This window comes from Zalophus californianus, chromosome X (assembly GCF_009762305.2).
Source record: "Zalophus californianus isolate mZalCal1 chromosome X, mZalCal1.pri.v2, whole genome shotgun sequence".
NCBI classification, from domain to species: Eukaryota; Metazoa; Chordata; class Mammalia; order Carnivora; family Otariidae; genus Zalophus; species Zalophus californianus.
Genome location: NC_045612.1, coordinates 113,840,016 through 113,866,139, shown reverse-complemented (window position 1 = coordinate 113,866,139; position 26,124 = coordinate 113,840,016). Strand labels below are relative to the sequence as shown.

At 45.6% G+C, this 26,124-nt stretch overlaps 2 protein-coding genes across 4 annotated transcripts in view; both read right to left on the bottom strand.

Annotated features, from left to right (window-relative positions):
* Positions 1 to 26,124, bottom strand: part of MAP3K15 (mitogen-activated protein kinase kinase kinase 15) — a 117,642-nt gene that overhangs the window by 17,403 nt on the left and 74,115 nt on the right. For 2 of the 3 annotated variants that reach the window (XM_035725496.1, XM_035725498.1), the window contains 8 exons: positions 20,594 to 20,643; positions 19,625 to 19,675; positions 18,578 to 18,673; positions 12,376 to 12,463; positions 7,127 to 7,260; positions 4,793 to 4,920; positions 2,712 to 2,842; positions 2,402 to 2,507 (listed from right to left, as the gene is read on the bottom strand). In XM_035725496.1, the coding sequence (XP_035581389.1) occupies positions 2,402 to 2,507; positions 2,712 to 2,842; positions 4,793 to 4,920; positions 7,127 to 7,260; positions 12,376 to 12,463; positions 18,578 to 18,673; positions 19,625 to 19,675; positions 20,594 to 20,643 (784 nt within the window). The remainder of the gene's footprint in view (positions 1 to 2,401; positions 2,508 to 2,711; positions 2,843 to 4,792; positions 4,921 to 7,126; positions 7,261 to 12,375; positions 12,464 to 18,577; positions 18,674 to 19,624; positions 19,676 to 20,593; positions 20,644 to 26,124) is intronic. The other variant, XM_035725497.1, reaches the window with a different exon arrangement.
* LOC113931151 (FAS-associated death domain protein-like) lies at positions 11,308 to 12,199 on the bottom strand. The gene is given in 3 exon segments (XM_035725722.1): positions 11,308 to 11,709; positions 11,711 to 12,062; positions 12,162 to 12,199. Coding segments are annotated over 3 exon segments (792 nt in total).

Below are 26,124 nucleotides of genomic sequence, written 5' to 3'. Positions count from 1 at the left end.
CATCTCCATTTATGAAGGCACAGAGACATGAAGTAACATGCCCAAAGTCACACAGCTAGCAAGCAAGTGGATGAGCCAGATTTTGAACCAAAGATGTCCACAGCCATAGACCGGAACGGAGTCCCTTGTCCCAAGATCCAGTCCTAGACATCTACCTGAGAGGGATGAAGACTTAGGTCTACACAAAGGTTTGTCCTTGACTGTTCAGAGCAGAATTGTTCACAACAGTCAAAAAGTGGAAATAATCTAAATGACCACTAAATGGTAGATGGGTAAACAAAATATGGTCTAACCATACCATGGAATACCACTCAGCCAGAAGAGGAACGAAGTACTGATACACGGCATAGCATGGATGGACCCGGAAGAGATTATGCGAGGTGACAGCAGCTGTACACATAGGACTACCCACTCTTCCATTTGTGTGAAATCTCCAGAGCAGGCAAATCTCTACAGAGAGCACATCAGTGGTCACCTGGGGCTGGGGTGGGGACGGGGACTGCAAGGTAGCACAGGAACCTTTTTGGAGTGAGAGAAATGTTCAAAAACTGGACCGTGGCAAAGGCTGCAAAATTCGGAAAAATCTATGAGAAACCACTGGATCGTGCACTTCAAACAGGTACATTTTATACCCCAATAAAGCTGTTAAAACAAAACAAAACAAACCAAACCAGAAGCAGAGGGGGCTGACCCTAGCCATACTGGCCCTTCCTCCCGTTCTGGCTGGCTTATACCTACAGTGAAAGCCCTTCAGAGGAACACAGGAGGGGAGCCTTCAGGGCCAGAAGTTGCCTTAGCCTCTGGCTCCCCTTCCAGGCTCTGACAGCCTCTGGGTATTTGCATGGAAAAGCCCAGCCACGTCCTCAAGCATCCAAGCAGGGCTCTGCAGGAACCAGCTGAGACTTCTTTACAGAACCGCTCTGTGTTGCAAAGAGTAATGATATGCAGGGGAATTTCCTACCCAAAATGAGACCCCTTCTTTATTATCCCCCAAACACCCCTGCATTATTTTGCAATGCAAAATGCATGCCTCAAGCCAATTACTTGGGAAAATGTGATATGCAATAATGGATTATACATGCATTTTGTGAATTTTTTCTTCTCCTTGGGGATGCTAATAACGAGGTAAATTGTCAGGGGTTTTATGTTTTGAAATAACTCCTTGTCATATCAGAGACCCTCTTGCTACATACTGCCAAGCTAACTGGTGGCTTCCAAAGAGGAGGATATAAGTCATTTTCAATTAGGGTAATAAAAAAAAAAGTGCCAGTCATACATACATACATACTCACACACATGTTGATACATGTATATTTATATCAGAAACAATAAATGAAAATTCAATACACTTTTTGTGAGATTCTGGTGGAGTCTTTGGTGTGATATTTTCCATTTTGAGGTGCACGTACCTCCTCTCGTGTTACAATTGAGATGTCATTCCTGAGAAATAAAAGTTCTCTTTAGATAGAGAATGTGTCTCCACCGTGGGTGTCCAGCGGTCGACATACAACAACCCTCTTGTTGAAGAGAAGTTTTTCAAAGCTGAGACATTATGCACTAAAGCCAAGGCCAAATCTATCCACTCCACAGCTCGGTGCTCCAGGGACAGAGAACAGTCATGCTTCTTTTATATAGATTACTTCAGAGCTATCATATTCTAAGCACTGTTTCTTAACTCCTTCAAGCAGGATCTTTGTGATCCTTTTATTATACCTTAGGGGACCACCTTTACTTTTTCAAAACCTTTACTTTTTCAAAATCAGTACTTTTTTCCAGGGATCGATTCTTTTTAAGCAGGAATGTCAAAAAGCCACAGGTAGCTTTTCGAACCTCATTTGACTCCCTGGTCTGGTAAATGGAAAGCTAGCTGGTCATTTCGTAGCACTCTGAATCCAGCCCCTCTCAAGGTTTCCAGGAGTCCATCACTGAGACGTGGAGGAGAAAATCCAACCTCTCGACCCCACCTACAAGACCATATTCCCCAGAACCATCAGCTTCCCTTGCAAACAACCATATCAAAGTACACGAGGTACCAGAACGCACTCAGGAACAGGCTATTTTTAGGACCGACCAGTAAAACACCCTCATGAGTTGTCTGAGGACTACTGTGATTCACACTTACTCACAACTTAAAAGAGATGCTGTTTTGCCGAATGGTTAGAAACCCTCAGAAAACCTCAAGGAAGGCACCACACCCACCCAACCTTTGAAGATGACAACGACAGTAAGGCACGATTGTGGCCACAAGTCTCTGGCTCAGTGCACCATTATAAGATTCCAATCATCTGAACTTGGGGACAATACACGGTCAGCTTTTGTTACCGACTGGCCACACCACGCTGAGGCTCTCAGGAACCATAACTCCGGCACGGCTGCCTGTGCCCAGCCCCGTCCCGCTTACCAGCAAAAGTCTCGGTGCACGGATTCACTCCTGCAAGCCGTTTGGAGGTTCCAAAATCAGAGATCTTCACCACTCCGCTGTAGGTATTCACCAGAACGTTATCGCCCTGTAGAAAAGGAAGAATAGCAAATGCTTTGGACCTTAAGAAATGGTCTCAAGTCTCTAGCAAGACTAGCCTCAGCACTCTGGGGGCGGCCACGCGCAGTTCCTTCCCTTCTCTGAACTGGGCAGTCTGCAGACCCGGCCAGCCAGCAGCTGGCAGGGTCTCAGAGGCACAAACGAAGCCGCGTTGGTGGACACAAGCAAGTACCTTTATGTCTCTGTGCACAATCTGGTTTTCATGGAGATACTTCAGGCCTTCCAGGATCTGCCTGGTGTAGAACTTGATGGTGGGCTCCTTCATTGGCCCCCACTTTGATCGCAAAAGAGCAGAAAGGCTTCCTGGAAAGGGACACAGCAGAAAACTCATCAGGGCAATGAAGATTCAATCATAAGAACCAGAGAAACAAAGTGAGGTGATATCTCACCCCACATCTGCCATCACGCCAACATCACTGCACCTGGGCTAACTGCAGTCTGTCCTCCCTCTGCTGCCGGCTCCCAGACGTGCACGCTGTGTGGCCAGAGAAGTCACCGGAGAGGGAGGGCGAACGGGAGTCCCTTGGGACCTCTGAAATTCAGCAGGGCTCTCTCTGGCTTTACAGACTGTGTCATGCCGCACAAAGTCAGGAGAAGAGCGCACAACGATGTGCTCTGGCCTGGGGAGGGCCGGCCCCCCGCGGCAGATGCTGCACAAACGTCTTGGCCATTCGGCTTGGGTCAAAGCCACGTTTTATACCTGGCCCCGAACTCAGCGGTGGACAGGACCAGAATGAGGGGCCATTTAGGGAGACGGGAGCTAGGATCAGAGGAGGTTGGGTCTGTTCATCCTCAGTGGGAGAAGCCCCCTGTGTTGGGCCACAGGGGCAGGACTGTCTTAATGTCCCTGCCCTTATTATGTTAGATATTGAACCTTTGGGCCCAAAGAAAACCAACCTTCACTATATTCTGACCATGTGTTTCAGGGGTCACTGTGCAGGCCCTTGGGCACCAGCCAGCCTCAGCCTGACACCTTACCCAGTGCCGAAGGAACCCTGCTCTGCCTCAGTTTTTCTCCATCTGTAGAAGGGGATGTGCACATTTCTCCAATTCTGTATCCTTAAACCTTACCCTTGGAAAATCAATTCACAGGAACAGCAACTGACCTATTTTCTGCTAGACTAGGAGCAACCTGAGAGAAGAAGAAATTGTATTTCATCCTTAATGTAACCTTCAAAACCTAGCCCACTACCCAGCTCTCAATATATACAGTTAGGTTCTTGATAGAATAGTAGGCTCTTACTAGCTGTTGGTTAAAGCAATGAACGAATACAGATTTCTTCTTTTTAAAAAAAAGATTAATTTATCTTAGAGAGATAGAGCGAACGAGCAAGCATGAGCTGGAGGGGCAGATGGAGAGGGAGAGAGAATCTCAGGCAGACTCCGTGCAGAGTATGGAGCCCGATGCAGGGCTCAGTCTCATGACCCGAGCTGAAACAAAGAGTTGGATGCTTGACCGACTGTGCCACCCAGATGCCCCTGCACACAGATTTGTAAACTGAAGTTTTTGTTTGTACTCAGATCATAATTATCATTAATTTTATTTTTTAAATGAACGTTTATTGAGCTCTTGCTCTCTGCCAGGCACCATTTTAAAAGCTTTACATACACGATCTCATTTGATCCATCCAACAACCCACGGACCTAGGGTCCTTACCGACCCAATAATTATTACAATGCCAATCATTAATTATTAGTACTCCAATTTTACAATTCATTTATTCAATCAGAAAACTGAGAGGGCACAGAGGTAAAGAATTTGCCTGAGGTCCCACAGCTTGCAGATGGAGGGACCAACTCAAGCTAGACACTCTGGCTCCGGATCAGAGGAATTCTTCCTCTCCCCAACAATACTGCCTGCGTCTGTGGATAAGGCACAGGTGTTTGATTTCACAGTAAACATGTTTTTCTGCAGTGTCATTTTTAAAACCTCTGTCCCCTCGTCTCCAAATTATCTTTAAACTCCTAGACCATGAAGGCTTCAAGGCTGGAGACTATGCTTTATTCATCTGTCTCAGCCCAGCGGCTGGCACTCAGTAGATCCTCAATGAATATTTGATGACTGAATTAAACCAGAAACAGACTATTTATGTGACACTGGAAAGTTTGTATCCAACTCCTCTGAGAAACAAATGTTCTCCCATATCTAAAAGGTCTGTCACTTTTTAAATGGCAAGATGGATGATGATGTTCACATTATATTTTCATCAGTGGTTTTCAGTGCGTGAGACCAGAATACTAGTGACTACTCACCCCCAGGCACCTGCTCCATAAATATCTTAATGTAGCCAGCCTCAGAGACAGAGCCCAGGTACTGAACAATATTGCGGTGCTTGAGGTACTTGTGCAGGGCTATCTCCTCGTGCAGAGGCTGAGAGTACCTAGTAAGAAAAGCAAAGCCAGCGTCACCTGCTGGATCCTTGGGGCTTGGGGTCCGCATGGCACTGTGCCAGTACCTGCCCTGCTGCTGGCCAACCCTTCCCTCTGGAAATGGTCTTGCCCCTGGCTCCCATAAGAGTAGGCAGCTTCCCTTTATGTAAAATAGGGGACAGCTCTACCAGCCACACAGGGCTGCCAAAGGCCGAAGCGTGTCAAGTGTCTCAGGCACCCACTGGCATGCCTTGTGTATGGGAAGCACTCAACGAACGACTGCTCTTGTTAGGGTCTCAACTCTCCAACTGTGCTTTGCCTCTCTGAGCGGGCCCTCTTCCTCTGCCTCTCATGAAGAATCGTGTTGCAGAAGGTTCTGTCTTCAGCTGCCTTCTAGTCTCATTCCACAGACTCAGTCTACACTATGACAACAGCTACCTAATGGACCTCCTAGCCCAGCGTCTGGTTTCTTTAGTCTATTCTCCTCTGGTTGCCATATTTCCTCTTCCTGAAACACACACCTCATCAGATCATCAAGTGCATACAAAGACCATATTGCTTAACACGGCACAGGAGGAACTTCAAATTCAAGTCAGACTACATCTACTGAAAATTTTGCTTCATCTCAGGAGCGCCCCCACCCCCATCCTACCTTCAAGTCACAACAGATAATTTGTTGTTCTCTGAAAACACTCTGTGCTTTAACAGCTCTGTTCTTTCCTCAGCATAGAATGCTCTGGCCTCTTCTTTTCTGCCAGATGAACTGCTACTCATCCCTCAAAGACCAGCTCAAAGAGGATTTATTTCCTCAAACTGACCACAACTCACTCAGGAAAAGTGATTCCTCTCCTGTCTTCCACAAACATTCTGTGCACCGCCCCCCCATTGTGGCACTCAACACTTTGATCCCCAGGCAAGGTATCCGCATTCCCTACCAAACCAGGAACACCCTGACATCAGGACAGCATCCTAGGCACCTGTCAGTCCCCAGGGCCAGTCCTGAAACTGGCAAAGAGAAGGTGCCCAACATAAGTTCAGCTATACATTTAGGGAATGGGACAAAAACAGTCTCTAAGGTCCCCTCTGGCTCTAAAATTCCCCGAAAACCTATGGACAATGAAAAGCTTAACTACTGCAACCAGTCAAAGGAGATGGTACATGCCATCAATTTCCCCCCAAAATACAACCACACCACCTTAGCCAGCATGAGCATAAGAGACAGAATACTGGACAAGGAACTCAAGAGACTGGATCCCAGTATTGCTTCCTCACATCCTTGAAGAAGTCATTTAATCTTTCCCAGCCTTAGAAGAAGCTAGAGGAGTTCATTTCAGGACTGGCGTTCTAGCTCAAATATCATAAATGAAAAGACAGACAAATGAATGATTAAATGAACGGATGAATGATGAAGGGTCTTATAGCTACTAGAAAGGACTTGTAACCCATCCCTAACAATTCACTGACCACCAGGATGGAGGGCTGTTTGCACGTGTCCATCAGTGTCAGCACTGAGAGCAATATGCAGATGTCGTCTGAACATGTCTGTGGAAGACAGAGCTATTCTTTCGTGTGTGGTGGCCATTACCCTGTATATAGCTTCTCTACAAAAATACTCGGCACTCAACACTGCAACATTCTTGTTTAGAATTGGGGGGGGGGGCGGTGTGAATTTTAAAAAGAAATAAGTATTTACTAGACTCTAAAAAATATTAAGTTAGTAACAGTGGTGGTTTAAAATAAAATAGCCCCAAATGTATGAGGGTGAGGTTAAAGGGCAGGGTATAAAAAAAAGTCTATACTGCAAAAGCTAATTTTCTTTTCGCCACATTTAATTTTCTGTAATGATACATCTGAATAAATCATAGCCCTTTAAAATTGTTAGATTATGAATTAAAGCAGAGTCACATTTAAAAAAAATTGCCGTCTATGTAAAAATGTACAACTTTAGACCTAGTTGATGAGTGGAAATAAAACCACAGTTTTCTTTTAAAATAGGACTCTTGGCAATCCACATGCCTCCAAGTAAAATTGTTCCGTTTTCCCCATCTATTTATAACATGCAAAGAACAAAAGCAAATCACCATTCTAACAAGAGAATGTTACAGTTTTGGATGACACAATGCCTTCATTCCTAAGTCCCCTGCGCCTTCAGTGGTGGGCACGGGGTTTGGGTGTGGAGGCGGCACCTGAGAACAAGGAAGGCCCGCCTTGACTTGCCTGCTGTCTCTCTCCGGGATTTCCTTGATGGCTATTCGCACTTGGTTGCTCAGGTCTCTTCCGGCATACACGATCCCGTATGTGCCTCTCCCCAGCACGACCCTATCGCCGTTTGCATCGTGGTCATACTCGTACTGAAAAAGGCAAGGCAACAGGATCAAAAAGCACACAACTTGTGGGGGAGCCCCATAAGAGCCTAAACGTTGTCCTGCCATTTTTTATTTGTAAATAACATTATTTGAGTGCCAGGCAGGTCACATTCCTTAGGTTATGTAATTTTCACTAAGTAATTACTTTCAAAGGGTAGAATTCTCAGTTACTCATACATTCACAACATGATTTTAGGAAATGGAATCCAAAAAATTTAAAAATACAGCTCATATGGAACTTAGTGGCCTCAGCTTTTGGAGATTTTGTCCCACTTTAATGCTGCAATTTACAAAGGCTTCTAAGCCATGTCCAGTACCCCAAAGAGCTGCCTTCCTGCATGATCCTTCATTAGCTTCTCAGGAAACCAACCTCCTTCTATAGCCCATGGGAGAACCGAAGGTCAATAAAATGTTCTTAATACAAAGCACATGGCAGGGCTTCCCCGCTTTTAGGTGGACAGATATAGCATCAAACACACTGCACACATTCCACCTATAATCGCCATTGCTGTTCTGTTGCCGCAATCTGATTATCAAAAGTTGCTGTATAGCTGCATTCTAGTTGGTTCTTCTCGAGGATAAAAACAAATATAACTCTAGGCTGAGCCATTCTTGCTCCTGTTGTTTTCTAGGCTCTACTCTGCCTACTTATAGAAATGCACAGAACGTGTGCTGGTCCCTTCCAACGTACTTCCAAGGATGCTCATGACAGTGAAGATCACTAAGAGGTCCCCGTCATGTCTGACTGAACCAGACATCAGCCTGCTCCAGAAAAGGCTTCTATCTCACACATTTCTTGGCCTGCTCATCTGTTACCTTCAAAGTGCAACATTCAGTTCATTTCCACAACAAACTCTGATTCTGAACTAAGAATTCAAGTACCTGAGTCAATTATTAAAATGAATTTTTGATACTTTCTGAAAGAAACCTCAAAGAATGAATTTCAAGCTAACTTGATAGTAAAAATCTCATTAAATTGTCATCAATGGGAGGACCAGAATTAGTGGCAAATCTGAACAGCTGTGCAAAGACACACAGGTGTAACGGTGTAATAACTGGACTAGAGCTGCACTATCCGCAAAAGCTTGGGATTCTCACACCTGTCTGACTGGCTAGTATCTAAAAGGTAAAAAATCAGTGTTGGCGAGGATGTGGAGAAAAAGGAACCGTTGTGCATTGTTGGTGGGAATGCACCACTGGCGCAGCCACTCTGGAAACCAGTATGGAGGGTCCTCAGTAAGTTAAAAATAGAACTACTTTACTATCCAGCAATTCCAATGCTGGGTATTTACCCAAAGAAAATGAAAACACCAATTCAAAGAGATATGTGCACCCCTATGTTTACTGCATTATTTACAACAGCCAAGCTATGGAAGCAACCCAAGTGTCCATCCACAGACGAACGGGTACCACGAGCTGGCCAACTATTTCTCCTGTAGGCTCACAAACATTCTTAATCTGAGAAAAAAACTTCTATATGTTGTACACAAAAGAAAATTTTACTTCAGTCGCCAAATTTTTCTTAAATATTCTGGCTGAGAAGATACTGAAGTAATGAGGTTCTTCTATAGAGACCTATTCAACTTCATCTCTGTAGGTCACGGAGAATGATGGCTAGCTTGCTCATAAAAGAGTATTTTATGTTTTATTTTTTTACGGTGTATCTTTGTTTTCAGTGACCATAGAAGTATTTGTGCTTTTACCATACACGTATGTTTACTTTTACTACACTTTTCCTCCTGTTTCACCAAGCAGGGGAAATCGTGTGCTTTCCGAGGGCACGTTGCTTGTCCCGTTGTCATGCCTCAATGCCTGGCATGGCGCCGGTCATGGCAGAAGCCTCCCAACTGCTGATGTGTGAACTCAACAAGTGGGTGCTTCCACCTGGCTCTGAGCCACCATCTCCTGGGGGCAGCTTCTTGTGCAAGTTCACCCCATGTCACCAGGCTCTACGGTTCTGCCCTGGTGGTGCCCAGCCGCCGGGGCCAGGCCAGCTCTAGGCCCCGGGAAGCCGGCAGCGTGCTTGGCCCAGCAGTGCAGGATGGAGACTCTTCTCACGCATCATCTTTTCTGAGTTTCAGTTCTGACCCGGGCGTTGAGATGAGGTCACGTGAGGCTGCTCCAGAGCCCGTGCTCCTTCTCCCTGAGTGGACAGGAGCTGTTCTCCTTGCAAGTGTCAGGACATGAGTGCTGGGGGAAACCCAGCGCCCTCCACGGCATGTGGGGCTGAGAAACAGGTCCCAGGAGCAAGCCGGCGGCAGAGCTGGGGACCAAGCCCTGTCTGCTTGCCAGCCATGGAAAATTTCAGGTGCAGAAATCACAGGCCATTGAAGGCTCTATCAGAACACATGGTGTGATGGAGGGCTGGGGGCTCCTTCCAGGTGTGAGAGCATGCAGGGGGATATAGGGCAGCTGTCAGGATGTTTGGCATTTACACATTTCAGGAATTTAGGTCATAAAGCATGAGGGAATGGAAGAACCTCTGAAATCTGCCTCTGTTCAAGAAACAGGGACACATTTTTCAGAAAACCTACTTCCCAAAGCTAACCAATAGCCAAACCACTGCCATTTATTGAAAGTGCTGACGTGTCTATTAGCCACAGAACTAGCTCTGACCCAAGGCCTTAAGAGGCAGGTACACTGGCGGGGTGGTGGGGGGCGAGGAGGGGAAATGCACAGTGCACGGCACAGGCCAGGCTGCACCGGTACGGGCTTGCAACTGGCTCAGCGCCTCGGCAGCACCCTTAGGTTTTGAGCTGCTTAATACTTGTGTTCCTGGCCAGATGTGCGGGGTCCACAGAGCAGGGCCACTTCTCTCTCATTGCCTGCTACTGCCCCAGCTCCCAGCACAGTGCCCGGCATCATCAAGTACTTGCTGAAGGCGTGCAGGGGCTCAAAGGCTGGTCCACAGCTTAGCAGGACAGTGTGGGCAAGAGCTCAGCAACCTAAGGTCCAGGTGGCATGGTATGACATCACGTGTGGCTTTCCCAAGGTCACAGCTGGAAGACCGGAACGAGGGATGGCCACTCAGCTCTCTGCTGCGTCTCAGCGGCAGGTGGGCCCAAAGCTGGTGAAAGGTAGCCTCTTTCAGGCTCAGTTTTGCCCTCAGTTTGCCCTCAGCAAACTCTCCCCTTGTTAGTGGTTCCTGGATTCTGTTATGAAGTCCAGCTACCCTGTTCACAGTTCAGCCTAAGGGAAGCTGCAAGAGATACTGAAACTGACCGTGATGGGACTTACGAGAATACGAGAAATGAATTATTCCTCAATAGGAATGGGAAATTCTTTGTATTATGGAGCTCTCCACTCTAAAGGCATAAGCTTTAATAGGATTACCTTAGAAGCAGGAAGACCACTTTTTTAAAATTACAGGATCTAGCTCCCTTATTAAATCTGTTATGAGAATGGTGATTTTGATACAAAATACTAACAACTGTGGCATCACAGAAGTCATAATATTTCTAAGAACATTTGTAGAGCACTGACCATGTATCAGCCACCCGTGAGCACTTAACGGTGTGACTGCAGGCTGTCCTCACAAATCTCACTGTCCCTTAACACACTCAAGGGCCGTGAGCCCACCAGCTTTCCCCACGCCACCTGCCCTGGTGTACAGGTCTATACTGATGGCCTCTAAGCCTCTGGCCAACTGTGGGAGTAAAAGAATGATCCAGTGGTCACAGTGTGGGCTGTGGAGCCTGACAGCCTTGGTTCTCTGCCCAGCTCTCCCACTGCTACGGACTTCCTCCAGCTCTTGACCTCGGCCGGGTTTCCCCACCCATAGACCACCACCACTGATAACCGCTGATCTGGACGTTCCTTCTCCATGCTGGACATGGGTCCCAAATTTCCTCTTGCACAGATGCATTTCATGGGACAACAGACTCCCACTCTCAGGGGTGATCAGGAAGAATAAATGAGAGCATGTGTATGGCGCCCAAAGCCCCACTGGGTGCAGAGTAAGTGCTCGATGACTGCCAGCTCTGAGAAGCCAGCCATGCCTTGAGCACTGGGGCCCCTCGTCTTGGCTCACTGCTAGGTCTTCACAGCACAGGCAAAGGGAAGATGCTCGGTCAACCCTGGTGGGAGAACCCAAGTTCGGGCTGTGCAGATGCCCTCGGGTCCCTGGAGGGGAGCAGCTGAGTCACCAGGAGCCCCCAAGGCGGGCCCTTCCGAGTCCCAGGACGTCTGGGACACAGCACTGCTGCTGCGGCCACCTCTACTGCTCGTTCTGGAGGCCCCTGGGGCCTGCTGATCCTCCAGGAGGCGGTGGGCCACCAGGCTCGGCTGGCAGGCCCGGAGTGCCCTCGCCAGGCGGGACACCGCCGCGGCCTCCCTCTCGGTGCCCTTCCAGTCTCTCAGCGACTCCCTCACCCACTCCGTGAGGTTGTGGGGATAGTTCCCCGTGACGGCATCGATCGTGGCGTGACACACTTTTCAGGCGCGGGGCCGGTCTTCTCCAGTCGTACCCCACATTATCAGACATGCTGTCAAATGTGGCGCGCAGGTCTCGCCCCTCCGGCGGGGCCCCGGCGTCGTGCAGGCACCGCCGTAGCAGCAGCCCTGGGTGCGCCGGGCCCAGTGCCTTCCGCCCGAGCAGCACGGAGCAGAGGTCCAGGCCGCCCAGCACGCGCTCCAGCTTCCTCTCGCGCACGTGGCCCTGGCACAGCAACTTGAGCTCGGTCAGCTCGCCGCTGGGCCCGCTGGCCCACGCCGCGGAGAGCGGCGCCAAGCGGGGGGAGGGGGGGCAGCCTGACGTCGCCGGCTGCCCCCCCCTCCTGCGCCCTGCACTGCAGCCATGAAAGAGTATTTTTTACATTTAAATTCACTTAATTAACATATAGTGTATCATGAGTTTCACAGGGAGAGTTCAGTGATTCATCATTTGCATAGAACAGGGCTCATCCCGTCCCTCCTCAATGCCCATCCCCCAGTTACCCCATTCCCCCCCATCTCCCCTCTAGCAACCCTCAGTTTGTTTCCTATGGTCAAGAGTATTGTTAAATATATTTTCACACACAAAAATGGGACATTTTCTTGAAGCATCAAAGACACAAATTACACAAGTAATTTTTTCCATGTTGCAGGTCTTCTATGACTCACCTCTAAGGTGTCCCCATCGGTGTCCCCCTCCAGCTCCACTGTACTGCCCACTGAGCTGCTTATCATCTCTTTAACCAAAGAGCAAAACCTAGAATAGCAAATGTCACAAAGATGCTAATTATCATCACTCATGTTCCCTGCATTTAACTTAGCCTTATTATATTAAACCGTGATTAAATACACCCCGAGTTTTTACAAGTTCATGGAACAATCAATCTACTCCTTGATTTGACATAGCACTTTAATGGTTACCTTATCTAGTTCAAATATTCATGTGATACTTGAATCTCCTCTATACAGTAGCCCCATCGACTGGTTGGTCAGCTGAGGCTTGAACATCTCCAGTGACAGAGAACTCATTACCTCACAAGGTTGCTCATTCTGTGGACAACTTGATGAGAAATGCTTTATTATATCGAACTAAGACTTCATTCACGTGGGTTCCATCCATGGACTGCTTAGAATTAATCCCTCTTCTATGGAACAGCCCGTTAGAAAATAATTTTTTTTTAAAGATTTTATTTATTTATTCATGAGAGACAGAGAGGGACGGGTGGGGGAGAGAGACAGAGAGGCAGAAGGAGAAGCAGGCTCCCAAGGAGCAGAGAGCCCGATGCGGGACTTGATCCCAGGACTCTGGGATCATGACCTGAGCCGAAGGCAGACGCCCAACCATCTGAGCCACCCAGGCGCCCAGAAATGTACATAATTTTATTAAACCCTATAAATCTTTCTTCCTTGTTCCTTCAGTGTTTCCTCCAGGACTTGTTTTTAAGTCACTCCACTAAAAGGTCATTGTTGAAAGGTGTCGCCTTATTATTCTTCAAGTCTGGCCCTACGACCGGTGTACAGAGGTGATCTCATGGGTGCTAAGGAGAGTGGGACACCCGTCTCTCAAGCTGTAGACACTCTCGTGCTTAGTGCAAAATGAGGTCTTGTGGAAGGAGGGGGTGGGGAGGAAATGAAGAAGGTGGCTTCGTCATTCCGTTGACACAGATCAAGCTTACTATCAACTGTTACCCACAGGTCTTTCTCACAGATGCTGCTGGGCTACATCAGCCACTTCTTAGATTCGTGAGGTTGTTTTACATACAAGCAATTTGATTCACAACATTTTTTTAAAGATTTTATTTATTTATTTGACAGAGAGAGAGAGAGAGAGAGAGAGAGAGAGAGAGAGAGAGCATGAGAGGGAACACAAGCAGGGGAAGTGGGAGAGGGAGAAGCAGGCTTCCCGCCAAGCAGGGAGCCTGACATGGGGCTCGATCCCAGGACCCTGGGATCATGACCTGAGCCAAAGGCAGACGCTTAACGACTGTTCCACCCAGGCGCCCCATGACTCGCAAAATCTTTAGTCAGTATTTTCCTGCAAGATGGCAGGGAAGAATACTGTACACTTGAAGATAATTCCCACAAAACGTTAAAATGTTCTTTTCTGTAACTAATCCATTCTACCTTTGCTTCTTTTCATGTTTGAAAGCTGTGAAACACAACAGTCAGGATTCTTAAGAGACGTGTGGTATGAACTTACCAGAATAACTAAAATTTACGGGACATTATCACTTGTTGTTAAAAATGTGAAGTGGAATTCTCATACGCTACTGGTGGAAGTGGAAAGTGATGCGGCCACTTTGGAAAACTACTGGTGGAGTTAAGCAAAGGCAAACAGAGAGCTGCCCCCAACTGCAGTAACCCCACATTCTAGGTATATACACAACAGAAATCAATGTGCACGCTCACCAAAAGGCATGTACAAGAATGTTCACAGTTTTATTCCAAATAGCCCCAAACTGGAAACAACCCAAATGTTCACCAACAGAGCAGATACACTGCTATACTTCCACATAATGAAACACGACACAGCAATATAAAGGATGAGCTGATACATACATCATGGCTAAATCTAATGGATATTATTTTAAGAAACGTGAGTGAGAAAACAAAGAGTGCATACTTCAGGATTCTACTTATCTGAAGGTCAAGAACAGGTAAAGTTGACCACTGGTGATGGAAATCGAAATAGTTAGCACTGCTGGGGGTGAATGACTGGAAAGGGGCATGAGGCACCTGCTGGGGTGGGGGTAAACCTAACTGCACTTTACACACTTCACTGGTATGTATGTTACACCTCAGAAAATTATTTAGGCGTATGGCAAAAAGAAAGGCATTGAGGACTGAGGGAGGGTCAGAAAGGTCAAATTTGTAGTGAAGGGATATTCTGCCTCATCTTTAGCAGCAGTTTTTCTAAGTTGAAGACTGTGATCCAACGGTCCCCTAGTCTGATATCCTGTCCGATTTCCAAATATGATGTCATGATGAGTGCCTGAGACGTACTGAATTAGAACGTTCTCAAACCACATGATACAAACACTGAACAAACTAGTCGTAAAGAGCACTTCCTCAACCTGATAAAGGCCATCTATGAAAACCTGCTGGCAACATCATGCTTCCTGATAAAAGACGGACTGGATGCTTTCCCCCTAAGATCAGCAACAAGACACAACGTCCTGCTCTCGCCACTTCTATTCACCACGGTACTGGAGGGCCTGGTCAGACAGTTAGGTAAGAAAAAGACAGACAGACATCTACACTGGAAAGGAAGCACTTTAATGATCTCTGTCGGCAGCAGACATAACCTTATATACAGAAAATCTTAAGGAATTCAATAAAAAGTATGAGAAGTAGGGCGCCTGGCTGGCTCAGTTGGTAGTGTGACTCTTGATCTCAGGGTCATGAGTTTGAGCCCCACACTGGGCAGAGAATTTACTTAAAAAACATAATCTTAAAATACTAGTAAAAAGTATTAGAACTAGTAAATGAATTCAGCAAGATTGCAGGATACTAAGTATATAAAAATCAAGCATATTTCTATATGCTAGCCATGAACACTCTGAAAATGAAATTAAGAAAACTCTATAATAGCATAAAAAAATACCTAGGTCTATGTTTGAAACAAAAGACGTATGAAACTTGTACTCTGAAACTGCAAAAAACCGTTGTAAGAAATTTTTTTTTTTTAAAGATTTTATTTATTTATTTGACAGAGAGAGAGAGAGCACGCACAAGTAGGCAGAACAGCAGGCAGAGGGAGAGGAAGAAGCAGGCTCTCTGCTAAGCAGGGAGCCCGATGCGGGGCTCGATCCCAGGACCCTGGGATCATGACCTGAGCCGAAGGCAGGCGCCGTTGTAAGAAATTAAAGAAGACCTAAACAAATGGACAGCTATGCCGTGCTCTGGGATCGAAGGTTTACTATGGTTAGAATGACACTACTGCTCCAATTGGTCTACATCTCCACGGCAATCCCTGTCAAAATCATAGCTGCCTTTTTTGGAGAAACTGACAGATTCTAAAATTCACATGGAAATGCTAGGAAACACACTAACCAAAGCAACTATTAAAAGCAAGGACAACGTTGGGAGGACTCACATTTCCTGATTTCCTTACTATGAAGCTACAGTAAGAAAGAAAAATGTGGTACTGGTGTAAGGACAGACATACAGAGCAAGGGAACAGAAGTATAATTCTGGAAATAGACTCTTACATTTATGGTCAACCGATTTTCTAAGAGTGCCAAGACCATTTAGTAGGAGAAAGAAGAGTCTTTTCAACAAATGGGCTGGATCGACCACATATCCACATGCAGAAGAATGAAGCTGGACCCCTACTTCACACCATATACAAAAATGACCTCAAAATCGTCCAGAGAGGGGGGGTCCGGGTGGCTCAGTCGTTAAGCGTCTGCCTTTGGCTCAGGTCATGATCTCAAGGTCCTGGGATCGAGCCCTACATCGGGCTCCCTGCTCTTCGGGAAGCCTGCTTCTCCCTCTCCCGCTCCCCCTGCTTGTGTTCCCTTTCTCGCTGTCTCTCTCTCTGTCAAATAAATAAATTAAAAAAAAAAATCAACCAGAGACCTAAATCTAAGAGCTAAAACTCTTAACAAGGAAACAAACACCATACAGAACCTTGGGTCAGGCAACACCTTCTTAGGTGACCCCCAAAACACAAATGACCAAAGAAAAAACAAACTGAACTGCATCAAAATATAAAGCTTATGTACCGCGGAGGGCCCCATCGACAGTGACAAACCACCCACAGAATGGGGGCGGGGGAAGTTGTGTGCAAACCACACATCTGATCAAGGGCTTGTATCCAGAATATATTAAGGCTTCTCAAAACCATTAACAGAAATACAAGTAACCCAATTATAAATGGGCAGTTTGGAGAAGACTGGCAAACACCACCTTCACCAGGTGAGCCAAGTTAATTTCACCAGGCACGAGACAAAGATGCCATACGGATCCTGACGTGGTGCGTGAGAAGGACAGGTATCACTTCTGGGCTGTTCCTTCCCGAAATGCATGGCGCTAATGTAATCAGGAGGAAACAGCAAACCAACCCCAACTGACAGCCTACACAACTTTAATTGCCTGTGCTCTTTGAAAGCATTGAGTCAAGACAGACAAAGCAGCACTGATGAAGATAAACGGGGACCACACACATATGACCATTAAATGTAACACATGATCCTGGCCTGGATGGTGGGGCAGAGAAAAAAATCTTGTGTTTTGCTGTAAAGGACATTAGTTGGACAGTAAGTCAAATGTGGATAAGGTCTGTAGATTACAGAGCCTTATCAGTCTTAATTTCCTGGTTAGATAACTGTGCTGTGATTATGTAAGTGAATGTTGTTTTTAGGAAATATGCACTCAAGTAGTGAGAGGTAATGAAGCATTATGTCTACAACTCACTCCTCAGGAGTCCAGAACAAAAATAATCATATGCATATGGAGTGAAGGTAAGTCAAGTGTGGTAAAGAGTTAACACTGGGGAATTCTGGGTGAAACACGCATGGAAATTCTTTGTACTGTTTTTCTCCAATTTTTTATTAATTAAAAACTTTTTTTTTTTTTAAGTTTAAGTAGGCTCCACACCCGTTGTGGGGCTTAAACTCACAACCCTGAGATCAAGAGTTGCATGCTCTACTGACTGAGCCGGCCAGGTGCCCCTCTGAAACTTTCTTGTAGCTCTGAATATTTTCCAAAATAAGAGGTTAAAAAAATTCTTTTAATTGGGTGAAGGATTTGAGCAGATAGTTCTCCAAAGAAGATATATAAATGGCCAGTAAGCTCATGAGAAGATGCTCAGTATCATCAGTCATTAGGGAAATGCAGATCAAAACCACAGTCAGATCCTACCTAACGCCCACTAGGATAGCTGGAGGCACAAGGACACACAATAACGCGTGCAGCAAGGACAGGGAGAAGTCAACCTTCATATGCTGCTGCAGACAATGTAAAACTGGACCACAGTCTGGCAGTTCCTCAAAGGTTAAACACAGAGTTACCTAAGACCCAGTAATTTAGCTCCAAGAGAAATGTAAACATAGGGCCACGCAAAAATTGGCACGTGAACGTTCTAGTAACATTATTCATAATAGCCAACAAGTGGAACCAACCCAGATGCCTCTCAACTGAATAGATAAATCAAATCTGTCTGTACAACGGAAGGGTGACGAGCCACAACAGGAACAAGGTCCTGATACAGCTACGGCACAGGTGAACCTTGAGAGCATTATAACAACTAAACAATGTCAGACACAAAAGACTAAATATGGTATGATTCCATTTATATGAAACGTCAAGAATAGGCAAATCCAGAGAGACAGAGAGTAGATTAGATTTTGTGCAAGGCCGGGGTGGGGGGATTAGGTTGAGGGAAAATGGGGAGTAACTGGTAATGGACACTGGGCTTCTTCTGGGAGTCATGAAAATATTCTAAAGTTAGACTGTGGTGATGGTTGCAAAACCGTGAATATACTAAAAAAGACTGAATCGTACACTCTCAATGGGTGGACTGCATGGTATGTGAATTATACCTCAGTGAAGCTGTAAAAGTAACTTTCTATAAGTTAAAATTTCAGGAAAGGCAGCATATCAAATAAATATTCTTCCCAACAAAGACTCTTTAAAATTGATTTGCCATGGGAGCGCCTGGGTGGCTCAGTCGTTAAGCGTCTGCCTTGGGTCCTGGGATCGAGCCCCGCATCGGGCTCCCTGCTCGGCAGGAAGCCTGCTTCTCCCTCTCCCACTCCCCCTGCTTGTGTTCCCTCTCTCTCTCTGTCAAAATAAATAAATAAAATCTTTAAAGAAAAATTGATTTGCCATAATTACATCACAACCCCCTGAATCAGCTGTAACTCACCTATTACACTGGTCTTCGGTAGAAAAGTAGATTTGAAAGTCATCGGAATTATCGTGGACATAAAGAAAACAACACCGCTCATCAAACTTGGATATGCTGTAAAATTGGAAAAACATAAGGCAGCTTACATATAAGTTATGATGTCACTTATACATTTTTGAGAAAAATCTAGTCATAGATTTTCTCCCATTTTTACAAATTTGAAAGATTCATTAATGTTTTAATCACTACTTCCCAAATTTGACTTCTATTTCTCTACAAAATTTAAATAGCAGGGACATTTATCTTGCGTATGTTTGAGTTTGTATTCATCAAACGACTTTCATTTGTATGGAGAACTTACCATAGGTACAGCACTAAGCAAAGCCTAGAGCAGCAAGAAAGGGCAATCAATATGGTCTCTGTCCTCAAGAATTTATAATTTCACACACAAGACAGGAAGCTTATTTGTGAAATAATGTATTATGGTATCTAAGGAATTTCAAGACCTGAAAAATATCAGGACACACTATTTGGGGCCACACAAGGGAGGTAGAAATACACATGGCATCTTAGCTCAAGAAAGGCCATTACAGGTTATCTGGTCCTTTTCCCTCTAAGGTCAGGATCTGACTCTATAGCACCTCAGTCAATATTCCGCTTTCCTGGACATACCTGGAGACAGAAAATCACCATACTCCATTTGCTGATGGATTTTACTGCTCGAAAGTTATTTACCTACACTGGGCCAAGCCTACACGATGGCCCTCCTTTTGCCAAGTGGCACCACGGAAAAGCCTAAATTCCCTTCAAACAAATGATGCCACTTTATCTTCCCCTAAGTCATCTCTCCCTGAGATCCATAGTTTCTTTAGCCATTCTTCATGTGTCAGGGATTACATGACAAATACTTAGTTGAAAGAGCAACAGGGTGATTTAAAAATAATGAAAACTAGGTTATACATAAGTTTTGGAAACAAATTTGTAAAGAAACTATCACGGTTATTTGGGTAGCACTTTGTTCAACATGTGCTCTTTATAGCACATTGGTTCCAGGGTCTGATTCACCCCAGGTCCTTTGCACGTCCCTGTTGATGGTTGAACGGCAGCAAGAGGTAGCTGTATGAGAAGGCACAAACAAAAGGTTCTTGACTACATATTCTCATACCACTTAGTTTCTGGAGTATTCAGTTTTTGAAAATGTTCAACACTGAATTATATTTTTGCATCAGTATTACTCAAATACACTACTATTCTTAAATTATTTCCCTCCCTTTAAAGTGGCAAAAATATTATTCTAATTTAAACAGTGCTGTGTCTAGAACAGGATTATACCATGTCTGAAGGTAAAAGGGGATTCAACAGTGGCCTGTGGTCTTACAATCAGATAAAGAACATACAGTTCTAATCCAAGCCCTTCATTTAATGGAAACTATGAACCGAGTCCTGGGGAGGCTAAGTGATTCTGTCAAGGTTAAACAGTGAAAGAGGGATTACAATTCACATCTGCTTCAGAGCTGCTCCTACCGTTGGATGTGCTGGCAGGGTGAGGCTCAAAGTGTAGCCACAAGGGTCGCCAAATGGTGGTCACCCCTGATCCAAAGAGCAAGCACCACAGCTCTCCTTGGACTACACCACCTGCTCCCCAAATGAGAACAATGCCCTTGGCTCCATTATTGTACTCAGGAGACCCCAACTGAGTGTCATTACCAAGTAATTCCTTCAGTTACTGGGATTCTGGGGTTCCCTGAGCACTTGAACATCCATGGTTCAAAGAAGAAACGCCTTCTCTTTCTACTGATCTAACTTCATTTTTTAAAAAAAGTTTGAGACGAGAAAGTTTAGTCTATTGGATACCAAAAAAAGCTTCTCTGTTACAACAAGCCAAGAAGCCCTTATTAGCAGCACACGAACAAGCTCAGGATTCTGATAAAAATGAGAATATCACATCTTATAAATAAGTGGAAACATTAAACTAAAACGCTGTCATCATTATTTGTATTAAAACAATAATTCCATTTTCCCTTATGTTCTTACCTTATTCCCCTAATGGAAGAAGCTGTAAAATTCCATTCATGAATTTGTTTCTGGAGGTTTTAAAAACAGAAGTCAGTAGAGCTTGATTTTTTCCATGCAAAAAAATAACTTTTGGTTTCATTCTCTGGTCAATCACTTCTGCTATTTTACTTTCAAGAGAGATTTAGGAGTTAGAGCAATATATTTTATATAACTTGGAGGACCAGAAACATTTTCTCATGTATTACAAAAATTCATTTGTATCTCTACTCCAGTTTAGAGCAAATGATCTAAAGTTGAAACAGAAAAAGCAGAGAATAAGCACACACTGAATGGACTTTCATCTTCTGTCAACATATCAGGAAAACTCTAAAATGAGTTTGAGAACAGCCCACCTAAATTGAATGACCTGTGAAAATATTTGCAGAAGGAAAAATGTGGCAGCCACCAATCAGTGTTCTCCAATCTTTCTTTTTTCCCCTGGGCACACAGCCAAGAATACATTTCCCAGCCTCCCCTGCAGCTAGGTGGGGCCATGTGATGGAATTTTTTTTTTCACGTGATGGAATTTTGACCAATGGGATTTGAGGAGGAATGATGTGCACCATCTGTGGGCGTGGTTCATAATAACCTCCCCAGCGATCCTTTATTCCACTACAAGAGGGAATGTGGACCCTACTGCAAGTTTATGACACAAGGCATAAACTTTTATCACGTTAAGACATTGATATTTGGGTGCTATTTGTTTTAGCAGATAGCTTGCCATAACTAACACAAAGACTAACCTGGATTTCATTTTGTACAATGTGCATTTTTAAAAATAACTCTGGGGGCACCTGGATGGCTCAGACAGTTAAGCGTCTGCCTTCAGCTCAGGTCATGATCCCAGAGTCCTGGGATCGAGCCCCACATCAGGATCCCTGCTGAGCAGGGAGCCTGCTTCTCCCTTTCCCTCTGCATGCCCCTCCCCCTGCCTGTACTCTCTCTCTCTCTCTCTCTCTCTCTCTCTCCCTGTCAAATAAATAAAATCTTAAAAAAAAAAAAATAACTGTTCCCTCCCTCCACCACCACTGCCCGCACTTAATAAACACTGCACAAAGCTAAGCCTCAGAACAAAGATCTGAAATCTGTTCCTGAAGAGCCATAGGCTACAATACCAATACATCGCAACAGAAAATCATTTAAAATAAGAAAGCACACGTGGTTGGCCTGAAAAATGGCATAAAGGACCAGCTAAGCCCCCCAGAGAAGTGTGAGAGCCAGAAGACTGAGCATATGGCTTAGGAGAACAGCCACGAGCAGCTGGGTGACAAGCTTCCTGCCATCCTGGAGGAACGACAACATGAACACCTGGGAGGATGGCCCTCAGTGGGAAAAAATCCATTCATCCGTGTCAATTAAGCACCTACTATGTGCCAGGCAAGGTACCAGCACTGAGGATGTAGCAGAGAACAAAGCCTCTGCCCTCATGGAGCTTACATTCGAGAAGAGAGGAGCAACAAATTAAGTGGTAATTTAACATCATGACAGAGGACAAAAAGCAATACAAAGCCGGAGAGCGCTGGGAAGGGCGTTAAGGTGGAGCGGCCGTCATGGCATTAGGCTGGATGCCCCGGGAAGGGGTCTCTGATGACTTCTCAGCAGAAGGTTAAAGCAGGTGAATGAGTGAGCTGTCCAGACATGTGGGAGGGACAACAGCCCCAGGCAGACGGGGAAAAAACCTGTCCCCAGGGCACGTCTGGGAACTGGCAAAGGGGAGTGGGAAAGAGGTTGGAGAGCTCATGAGGAAGGTCATGCAAGCCCTTGGAGACCATCATCATCTCCTCTTCTACTCTGGAGAAGAGGAGAACCCTTGAGGGCCCTGAAAGATGAAAGTATACACCAAAGTGAAAGCCACCACCTTGGACCAAACCACGTAGAAAGACTGAGCATATCTTAGAGGACTTGTGTTCAAAGTCACTGGAAGGCCGCAGTCATGGAGAGCAGGAACCTGCTTTTGGATTCAGGTACAGAAATATGAACCAGGGCAAGTTCGAGAGCACCTTGACCAACCCACCTACAGGCAAGAAGCTTGCATGTATATAAAAAGGCCAGCCACAGGAGTTTTCAAAGTATTCTCAGATGGAAGGTTTACTGTAGGGTAGCTTTAGGGAACTTCTTGAGTTGGGAGGAAGATATGCGGGCTAAAAGGTAAACAACATGGACTCCCCTCTTTGCCTTTATATCATAGTCAATGGGCATTTGGGGGGTACCTACTTTGTAGATACTATGGATATAAAAAGCTACAAGTCCCACTCGGGCTTGCAGAGCACTTGGGGAGACATTCTCAAAAAGTGATCCAAGAGCAATGAGAAATACTGTGCATACTTTACAGGGAAGAAGGTAGCCTACTTTCAGTGAAAGGGGTGGGAGGGTGGTTAGAGACGCCTCTGCAGAAGTTAGGGCTCAGATGACTAGAAGAAGGAATTGCAGGGAGTGAGGAGGACAGAAGAGTACACAGGAGCCCCTGCAGGGCCAGCTCAGGGGACAAGGAGAAGGCAGGATTATACAGGGCCTTGACCCTCGGTAAGAGTCAGTTTTAATCTGGAAAGCCACGGGATTCAGTCATGGTTTGGGGGAGTATCAAGAGGGCCAGTACAGGTGTTTTAAAATTATTATTAAACTTCTGACTTGAAGTATACCGTATGTTCAGAAAAGGGCACAGTGATCATCGCAGTAAATGTCTACAAAATGAAGACACGTTGTAACCAGCATCTAAATCAAGAGACAGAACATGAACAGCAGCCCAGAAGCTTCCCTCATAACCGCCCCCACCATGCCCAATCATCCAAGGGTGGAAACAGCAACTGCTATTCTGACTTCACCACCACCGAGAGTTTTGCCTGTTCTGCAAGAATATGTAAATGAAATCGTGAAGTCCACACACTCTTGTATCTGCCAAGTGGGGTTTTTCGTGAAACATCTGGTGGTGGAAGTCAGGGCTGGCCTCATGGCTTCTGATCTGGTGTCCTGGTGGGTCAACTGACCCAGATTCCTCCATCGTCAACTCGATGGCTGCTCTCCTCCCGTGTCAGGCAGTGACCTTACCCTTTCTGAGGGGGGCTATTTCACCACATCTAAATCAATGAGGAGCAAATGGACTCAAGACTCTAGCTGTTCACGTCAGGGTCAGAAGCCCCCAGTAGGAGTGCACAAGAAGCAGAGCCAGGGTGGGCTGCGGAGAAATGGGCCAGGAAGCCAGAGGTGGGGCCACACCTCCAGGGTCCCCGGGGCGCCGACTTAGCATCTGCCCTCCAGGTCCCGGAGTGCACGCCTCTGGGGAGGAATCCTGGGCGTCTGTGACAATTCTGTAGACTTTTTATGTGCTTGTCCCATTGCTAACATAAGCATAAAAGGCAACAACGACTGAGCTTTCCCAAACAAGCAGCCCCACCTGTGCGGTTGGCGTCAGCAGCTACTCTATGCCTGTTGGCAACTCTGGGGCACAGGAGTTGCTGAGGGAGCAAGGCTGTGTTTGACCCTGCTCTGTGCAGTCTACTTGCACTGTTGTGCCAGGGGCCATGGTGCCAGCTTAGGAAGGCCAACTGTGCCCATCTCCTCCTAACCCCACATCTGAACATGCGCTGGAGGTTGCCTGAAACTGGCCACGGTGGGAGCAGTTATACTGCAGAAAGCAGCAAACGCTACAAGTCCACGCTCTGCTCCCATGTCCCCGTGCCTCGAGTTAAGCATTGACCAGCAGAAGTTTCTGAATCCTTGCCTAACAAACCAAAACTTCATCTCCTCCTACAGCAGTGCTGCATGTAAGTGAACACACGCATGCGTGTGATCTGCACCTCCCCCCCCCCCCCCGCCGCCTCAGCCCACCAGGAAAAAATGCAACACTGTGTAGAGAAATGTCATCTCACTCCAGGCAAATCTGCTTGCTTTCGCGATCTGCAGAATTTCAAAAATGTAAATGAAGGCAAAAGCAAAAGCTTCCTCTCACAGCAAAAAAGGCAATTTATATTTCCCTCAGACGTTTGTTCTGACAACTATGAGCACTTGTGCAAAACATTTCATCAGTCAAGCAAAACTAGCATTTGCTGCTTATATCGTTCTTTTCCATTTCTTATTACAGACTATATACAAAGTAAAACATTTACAACTAGGGAGATAGTGTATGTACCCATGGGAATGTCTATTAAGGGCCAGCAACAATTACAGGGGTCAATAAAATGGGAAACGTTTTAGAATTCCATGAGACCAAAACCATTTGGTTCTAAAAGTCTCAAGAGTCACTTGAGTAGGGTTAGTTTCTTTCTCCAAGTACTTGTGAAAACATGAGGTGTTGTGTATCTACATCGATGGAAGTGAGGTTACAGATCAGAATTTTGAAAATCCTCTTGCATCACAGTGGCATCAATGACACAAAGAAAATCAGCAAGGCTTGCCCCTAGAGTACAAGAATTGCAACATCGAAAGCATGGGACCTGGGGGGGGGGGCACAAAGGGGAGTGTCTGCTGATGTTCTCTTCCTTGACCATGCTGGTTACTTAGGTGTGTTCCCTTGACAAACATCCATCGAATTGTACATTTATGACTGATGGGCTTTTCAGTGTGTAGGTCATACTTCCATAAAAGGTTAAAAGCTCAAGAGGCAAATTTAATAGAAAACCTATGCATTCTTCAAAGGAGATATATCTGTTTGAACACCATGTGTATATTTTATTGTGGCTTTTTTTCTTTTGCACTCAAATATTTAAGTTAATACACAAGTGCAGCAAAACAAAACGATAACAAAAAAAAAATGAAAAGCACACGTTAGGGCAGCTCATCTTCACTAATGGCTGCTGACCCTGATAAGTAAGAAGGTCGCTTCTCTGTTAAATATTAGACAAAGTTACTGCCTTACACTTGTGCTGTGGACTGAATGTTTGTGTCTCTGCAAACCAGTTGTTGGAGGTGGGGCCTTGGGGAGGCGATTAGGTAATGAGGCTGGAGCCCCCGGATTAGTGCCCTTATTAAAAGGGACACAAGGGAAACATCTCTCCACCATCTGAGGACACGAGGAAGACAGCCTTCTGTGAGCTGGGAAGAGGGCCCTCACTAGAACCTGACCATGCTGGCAGCCGGCCCTTGGACTCCCAGCCTCCAGAACTGGGAGAAAGAAAGGTCTGTTGTTTAAGCCCCCAGTCTATGGTATTCTGTTACAGCAGCTCAAGTGGAGGAAGACAACTTGAGATTTCGTGTTTTTTTTTTTTTATATATATATACCTCTATTGAGATATAATAGACAAAGACCTGCATAACTTTCACGTGCATAATTTGAGGAGTTTGGACATATTCAGACACTTATGGAACCATTACCGCAATCAAGGTAATGGCCATAACCAACACCTCCCAAAGTGTCCTTTGGTTTTTGTTTTGTGTGTGTGGGGGGGTAAGCACACATGAGATTAACTCTCAACAGATTACGAAACACACAATGCCATACCGTTAACTATGGGTGCCACGGTGTAGAGCATACATCTGCAACTTGTTTATCCAGCAGAAGTTACACTTTGTAACCG